Here is an 8074-nt window from a genome sequence, read left to right on the forward strand (position 1 = left end):
TTGTTCTCGTTAATGAGATCTGTTTACTCAATGTATATGAATGTCACATAAGAGTAACAAAATAAAAAAGAGTTGTTTAAAAGGCTTAAAGACTAGAGAGCTGTCTTACAGCCCTCAATCCTCTGCAAATGGAAACAAAGTCACATGACAAGACATGGTGGCAGTGCATAGCAGGTTTGTTAACATGGAGAAACTACAAGAAGGTAACTGACTTGAGGTAAATGTTTATGAGTAGCATCAGGGCGACAGATCATTGAAATGTAATGTGTCTTCTCAGCTCAGTACAGCCATCCCTCTCTTTTTCACTGCTAAATTTCACTACCAACAATTCGTGCTTTGACCACAAGCTTCATTCACAAAGTAGTAAAAATAATATGGAATAACTATTAAAATAAATGCGAGGGTTACCCAAAAAGTGAGGCACTACATTTGTTTGCCTTCAGTAATTATTTATTGAACACAACGATAAATATACAACAGAAAGAATGTTGTTTATTCTACATTCCCTATACTTCCACACAATTGCTGCCCTTTTCTATGGCCTTCCTCCATCGAGACACAAGGGTGTGTGTACCCTGTCAGTGCCACTCCTTGTTCTGGTATTGAAGCCATTTCTCCACTGTAAGAATCACATCTTTGTCATCCTCAAAATGTCATCTACAAATGTGATGCTTTAATGGGACGAGCAAATGGAAGTTGGAGGTGCGCTAGGTCAGGGCTGTAGGATGGATGAGATGATACTGTCCAACCCTGTTTAATGATGGTTCTGAAGTCCTCAAACTTGTGTGAGGCCGAGCGTTATCATATAGAATCAGTCACTCTCCTGGGTTATTATGGTGACAAAATCATTGGAAGCCCCTTTTGGGTTTGGTTAATGTGTTCACATCTGCTTCAGAAATATTGGTACTGTGTCTTGGCATCACATCAAAGAGTGAGAAGATTTAGTTTCCTTCCTGAGTGACAGCTTCATTGACAAGTGCCAAGTTGTTCTGCATTGGTCTTTGTGAATGAGCACATCAGCAAGCTGTGCCTGGTCAAGTTTGAAAGCCACGAATGGGCTCCCTGAATGAAGCAAATCTTGGAGCTCTGCCGAACCAATGTCTCGTAATGGCCTCACTCTCTTTGCCCAGTGACTAACAGAACTTCTGTCTATTGCAGATGCTCCATAAACAGGATGCAAACAATTGGGAATATTCTCAAAGGTTCTATTCTTTGCTGTGAGAAGTTCAATGACGACACACTGCTTGTAGCTTACATCATATAGAGCCACCATTTCAAAACATTGCTATAGGTATGATACCTGTCAGAATAAATGGGATATTTGTGTGTGCAATTTGGAAACTTCAAATAATGTATATCTTAACTGTCACATTCATACAATTTTTGCTGATTGAGAAAATATGTAGTACATTATTTTCCAGGCAACCTTCGTACTTTCAGTTAGCATGACACCCTCTGTTCGCTGCTGTGTACGGTGGCGAGAACCTGACCAATTGGGTGCAAATTTGATTTACGTGCTAGCTAAAGTGCTATGTGCTATATTTCATGTTGTGTTTGTGTCCTGCAAAAAAATTCTATTTAACTGATGCTCCACTTTACAGATCTCACCAAACTGTCTCATTGTTGGTACAGTTTGTTACGCAAAAATATTGAGAACTCTGATGTCAGTGGATGAAACAGTACCTATATTCCAAGTTACAATTGAAGACTGCTTCATTATTATGAGAAATACAAATTTTTGATGCTAAAACCAGCCAGCTTTTGTTAAATATGAATGGAACGAATGCTTCAGGGCGAGGTGAAGAAAACCGAGAAAGGCACTATGTTGCACCTTCATAATTGGCTAACAACTCTTATGGTGACAGATCTGTATATTTAGTCTTATTCACAGTCCTGGGCTCTTATTTCTAGTGTGATGATGATGAATTATGTTCATGCTGACACAGCAAATAGTTTATGTGTGCATAGGATGGCAGGTCTCAGTTTTGAAATATTCTGAAGGGGTAGCAATACCTTTATAATTTGATGGGAAGCAACTTCCCATGCAAGCAGGATATGTGGACATTGTCAGATGTCTGGTGTTGTGCTGAAGACATTTGGTCCTCACAAGGGGAAGGTCTTGGAATGGCCAACCAATTTGAGTCATATTTGGCAGGGTGCTTGTATAAACCTAAAACAGAGGACTGAGATATTTTGGCTCAAAAAGTTCCCCCATCCTTATATTTGAGGAAACCACTCCTAATTGATTGATTCAAATTTGACAAAATCAATAGGTAATTGAAAATTGGGTGTTTTCATCATGTGGGGGGGTGCTGCTCAGCATATTCCCATTTCGTAGAATCGAAGAAAGACACTGAGTATGCCTATGGTAAACACTGTTCAAAAGAACTGCCACTGACGTAGTGATCAAGGCATGTGGCTGAGGAGAAGAGAACGTATGTTTAATTTCCAAATGCATTCTGCAGTTTTTTCATTAGTATTTTTGCTGTATTGAATCTAGTAGGAATAGGAAAGTGAAAAGGTAATCAGTGAAAAATAGTAACAAGGTAGGGAAATAAATTTCTTTAATGACTTGGATTAGAAAGAATTATAATTTTAATCCTGGTTGCCCTACAAAGGCTCTTTCACTCACTGTTACATGCCTTCACTTACCTTTGAACATCTACATGGGTGGTACTTGTCATATAAACATTTGAAGCAAATATGCTTGTGACACAAAGAACATATAATGAAAGCAGCTTTTGCACAACTACATCATTCATTCTGAAGATTTGGCAGAAAACTGACTTGGGTTACATTTAAAAATATTTCGTTTTTGGGAATCACACTGAAGTGCCAAGGAAACTGGTATAGGAATGTGTATTAAAATACAGATAGATGTAAACAGACAGAATATGGCACTGCGGTCATCAATGCCTGTATAAGATAACAAGTGTCTGCCACAGTTGTTAGCTAGGTTACTGCTGCTGCAATGGCAGATTATCAAGATTTAAATGAGTTGGAACATGTTGCTATAGTCGGTTCATGAGCGATGGGACACAGTATCTCTGAGGTAGTGATGAAGCGAGGTTTTTCCATTTGACCATTCCACAAGTGTACCTTGAATATCAGGAATCTGGTAAAACATCAGATCTCTGACATCGCTGTGGCTGGAAAAAGATTCTGCAAGAAAATGACCAATGACGACTGAAGAGAATTGTTCAATGTGACAGAAGTGCAACCTTTCCTCAGATTGCCGTACATTTCAGTACTGGGCTATCAACAAGTATCAGCATGCAAATCATTCAACGATACATCATCAATATGGACTTTTGGAGCTGAGGCCCACTCGTGTACCCTTGATGACTGCATGACACAAAGCTTTATGCCTCGTCTGGATCCGTCAACACCGACATTGGACTGTTGATGACTGGAAACATGTTGCCTGGTCGGATGAGTGTCATTTCAAATTGTATCAAGTGTATAGATGTGTATGGGTATGGAGCTGGCCCCATGAGTCCATGGACACTGCTTGTCAGCAGGGGACTTGTTCAAGCTGGTGGGGGCTCTGTAATGGTGTGGGATGTGTGCAGTTGGACTGATACAGGACCCATGATATGTCTATATACGACTCTGATAGGTAACTCTTATGTAACCATCCTTTCTAGATTACCTGTATCCATTCATGGCCATTGTGCATTCTGAAGAACTTGGCCAATTCCAGCATGACAATGTGACACCCCACACATCCAGAATTTCTACAGAGTGGCTCCAGAAACACCCTTCTGAGTTTAAACACTTCACTGGTCACCAAACTCACCAGACATGAACATTATTGAGTGTATCTGGGATGCCTTGCAATGTGCTGTTCAGATGATGTCTCCACACCCTTGTGTTCTTACTGATTTATGGACAGCCCTGCAGGATTCATGGTGTCAGTTCCCTCTAGCACTATTTCAGACATCAGTCAAGTCCATGCCATGCCATGTTGCAGCACTTCTGCGTGCTTGTGGGCCCCTACATGATATTAGGCAGGTGTACCAGTTTCTTTGGATCTCCAGTGTAATTCTAATGCATACCACGCATGCAACATCACCTAAAAAATTGGTGCTGAAAATTGATCATGAATTATGCTATGAATTGTTGTGGAATGTGGATAGTTGTGAAATTCCTGCTGGATTTCCAGATGTACATTGCAGTTTTGAAACCTCCAAATAAAGTTCTGTACCACGGCTCATTGTAAACTAGCATAGCATATTAAGCTGTCTGTGGTCCCTCGTGACATTTGTTTTCATATGAGGCTTTGAATTTTAATTTTTCACCAATCCAAGTTGTTTGAGAAATTTATTTACCTCCTTGTTATTATTCCTTAATAACTGCCATATTAACCCTCCTTTTGTTACTAATTTCAATAAGGAAAAGAAAGATGACAAAAAATCCAGCAGACTGCATTTCAGAATTGAACACAGGTTCTCTGCTCCCCAGCCAGATGCCTTGATTGTTGCATCAGCAGTACTTTCATTGAATAGCATTTACTTTACGGGTACATAAGTGGCAGTTGTAATAGTTTCTTTTGCAAATCCCTAGGAAAAAAGTTTGCTTCTGGACACCACCTATGATGATAATAATAATAATAATAATAATAATAAAGATTTTATTGTCTTTAGGCCATTACAGCAATTGACAACGTCAAATGAAGCTACAATTTATAATACAGTGTGATAAGGTATTGACTACTGAAATATTTTAGCTTATATTACAATAAATGTACAGTGGGTCATCTGTTGGATTACTGCATTTTACAGTTGAAGAATTCATTGATATCATAGAACGGGTGGGCAATAAACCATTCATGCAGTCTTTCTTTGAATGTATGTTGAGGAAGATCCTGTATGGCATGTGGCAGCTTATTAAATAGCTTGTGCCCTGTGACTTCATAGCTATTTATTGATTTTGATAGTCTGTGGTAAGGCGTGTATATGTGTTTGATGCTTCTTGTGTTGTAACAATGTACATTTTCTCTACGTTTCACATCTTGTAGGTTCTTCTTCGTAAAGATTAAGACATTGTATATATAGAGGTTTATTACAGTCATAATTTTTTGTTTAGTAAATAAGGGTTTGCAGTGAGCCTTATGTGAAGAATTTGTAATTATCCTAATGGCTTTCTTCTGCAATAATAGGATGTCATGTATATGACTACAGTTACCCCACAAGATAATGCCATAGGATATTATACTCTGGAAAAACGCAAAATAAGATGATCTGATGTATGTTTCAGGTACACAATTTCTGAGTTGTCTTAATAAATAAATTACTCTAGATAGTTTACTACTAATATAGTTTACATGTTGGCCCCAGGATAACTTTTCGTCTAAATAAACTCCCAGGAATTTAACAGAACTAGAGTCATCAGATAGTGGCTTGTCTCTTAGAGTGAAGATTATCTGCTGAGTTTTATTTTCATTTAGCAGGAAACTATTTGCTCTGAACCAATATGCTGCATGAGTCAGTGTATTTTCAGCACAGGTTTTAAGATCATTAAGACTGTTACTGCTATGGAGAAAAGTCGTATCATCTGCATACAATACAGTGGTGGATCTAATAAACGAGGGGAGGTCATTGATCATTATCAGAAACAGGAAGGGCCCCAGTACAGATCCCTGAGGCACACCTACTTTAACATTTTCTATGTTTGACATTTCCTTACCAACACAAACTACCTGTTTACGGTTGTTGAGATAAGCTTTTAATAGTCTGAGACTGTTTTTTTTGATGCCGTAGAATTCTAGTTTCTCTAGTAGTGGCATGTGCTCAACACAGTCGAAGGCCTTGCTTAGGTCACAGAATGAGACCTGAGCAAAGCCTTTGTTCTCAAAAACTTTGAGGATGTAACTGACTACCATGTTGATTGCATCAATGGTCGACAGATTCTTCCTAAACCCATATTGTGTAGCATTAATTATTCCTAGATTCTCAAAGTGAGATGATAATTGTTGGTACATGATGCATTCTATTACCTTGGAGAATGTGGGTACTATTGGAATAAGCCTGTAGCTAGATGGAGAGTCTTTATCTCCCTTTTTGTATACTGGGACAATCCTAGACAGTTTTAACTCATCAGGAAAATATCCCTCAAGTAAGCACTTGCTTATGCAATGGGTTAAGGGGTAGAGAATGCAGTCACACACTTTTTTTAGCAGGTTGGATGATATGCCATATATATCTAAGCTATCAGATGATTTCAGTTGTTTTATGACCCCTTGTACATATCTAGGCGATACTTCGGAGAAGGTTACCATGCTTGTATTTAGTGACTGTCTACCCCAATTTTGGGAGAGTAACTCTGATGGACTAATGTCTGGTTTGATAATTGTGTCTCCTATTTCTCTCACTGAATTAATAAAAAACTCATTGAGTGTTTGTGGTGGGATATTAATTTTGTCTTTTTTAGTATCTCTGGCAGCACTGTTAATTACTTTCCAAGCAGTTTTGCATTTATTGGTGGAATTATGTATGCTGTTGGCATTGTAGGTTTTTTTGGCTTGCAGGATGGCTTTTTTGTATTCATTCCTGCATTCCACATAGGCTGATTTGGCACAGTCAGACTTCATACTATTGTATATGTTGTACAGTAACAAAACTTGTTTCTTTAGGTCTGTCAGCTGTTTAGTGTACCATATATTTTGTCTGTTTTGAGATCTGGATTTGTGGCTGCTGTCCATTATTTTGATTTTCTTTATGGGAATACTATGGTTAAATAGGGTCAAGAATGCATTAAAAAATCTATCAAATATTATTTTGGCTGGCAGATCATTACTTGATGTGTAATGTCCATCGACACTACAATGGCCAAACCAGTCTCTGTCAGCAAGGGAATTACGAAATGTTTTAATTTTATCCTCAGTTATGGGTCTGGTAATCACAACTATTGGGACAGGTCTGTTTGCATTGCTCCTATTGAGGGGAATTTTACTTGCATAATTTAGAGATACGGAGTCATGGTCAGAGAATGGGAACACTACAACTTCGCATGTGTTTTCAGTGGTCTTGAAGTTTACAAAGATGTTATCTAAACATGCTTTGTTTCTTGTGGGCCTGTTATTAACATGATGTAAATTGTATTGTCTTAGCAAGTTTTCCAGATCTGCAACACTACCCTTACATTTAGTAACATCAAAATCAGCATTCAAATCGCCTCCTATTGCAATATCATAATGTAGCCATTTAATATTACTTAATTCACTCAATAGCATGTCCATTTTTTCTAAAAATATGTTAATGCTTCCCTTTGGTGATCTGTACATGGATACTACTATTAGCTTATGACTATTAATGATTACACCCGTAACTTCAAAGTGCTGTTCATCACACAAGGAATTTAGGTCTAGTTTGGTTATTGTACAATTGAGTGACTGGTTGGAATAAATTGCCACACCACCTCTAATGTGCTTTTTCCTACAGTAGCTATTTACTATACTAAAAGTGTTCCATTTTCAATTGTATATCGATCTGGTCAGTTTTGAATCAAATTCACATCATGAACTGTAGGGATGGTGTTCTCAAAACTGATCTTCATTTTATGTTGTATAGAAGCAGGCTGCCAAATATGAGCTGAATTGGTTAACTGCATTTGTGGCCTTCTCCTTGCCCATGTTAAAAATTTACACTTTACACTGCTATTTTTGCATTGTTGTGAAGTACTGATCAATTGGTGGTAAAAGGTTTCAAAGAAACCATTGAAGCTATAATAGTACTTTAATTTGAAAACCTTTTGACAGTGTATGGTTTCTTTAATTGATTACATTTAATGGGTTTCATATAAATGATTTCCTTTTTCTTCTGTGATGCCATATGTAATGTAGTTAAGAGGTATATTTTCGTTTTCATAGTGCTGGAACAGTGATATAAGCCGTTTGATACTTCAAAAATAAGCTATTGGAAAGTGATACCAAACTCCTGAAAAATGCCATCAAAATTGGCAGAAAGTAATACTAGAGTTGGCAGAAAACAGCAACAAATAGGCAAAAATAACTCTGAAATTGACCATAAAATAAAATGGATTTTTCCTGTCTCTGCTTACTGTTTGTTAGACA

At 37.7% G+C, this 8074-nt stretch overlaps 1 protein-coding gene across 1 annotated transcript; it reads right to left on the reverse strand.

Annotated features, from left to right (window-relative positions):
- Positions 1-250: 250 nt before the first annotated feature.
- LOC124771269 lies at positions 251-7872 on the reverse strand (the record flags this gene model as incomplete). Its single annotated transcript, XM_047249299.1, has 4 exons — positions 251-347; positions 4521-4592; positions 5922-7457; positions 7750-7872. Coding segments are annotated over 4 exons (1828 nt in total), but the record flags the coding sequence as incomplete, so codon positions are not given.
- Positions 7873-8074: the final 202 nt, after the last annotated feature.

This window comes from Schistocerca piceifrons, unplaced genomic scaffold (assembly GCF_021461385.2).
Source record: "Schistocerca piceifrons isolate TAMUIC-IGC-003096 unplaced genomic scaffold, iqSchPice1.1 HiC_scaffold_902, whole genome shotgun sequence".
Classification (NCBI taxonomy): Eukaryota; Metazoa; Arthropoda; class Insecta; order Orthoptera; family Acrididae; genus Schistocerca; species Schistocerca piceifrons.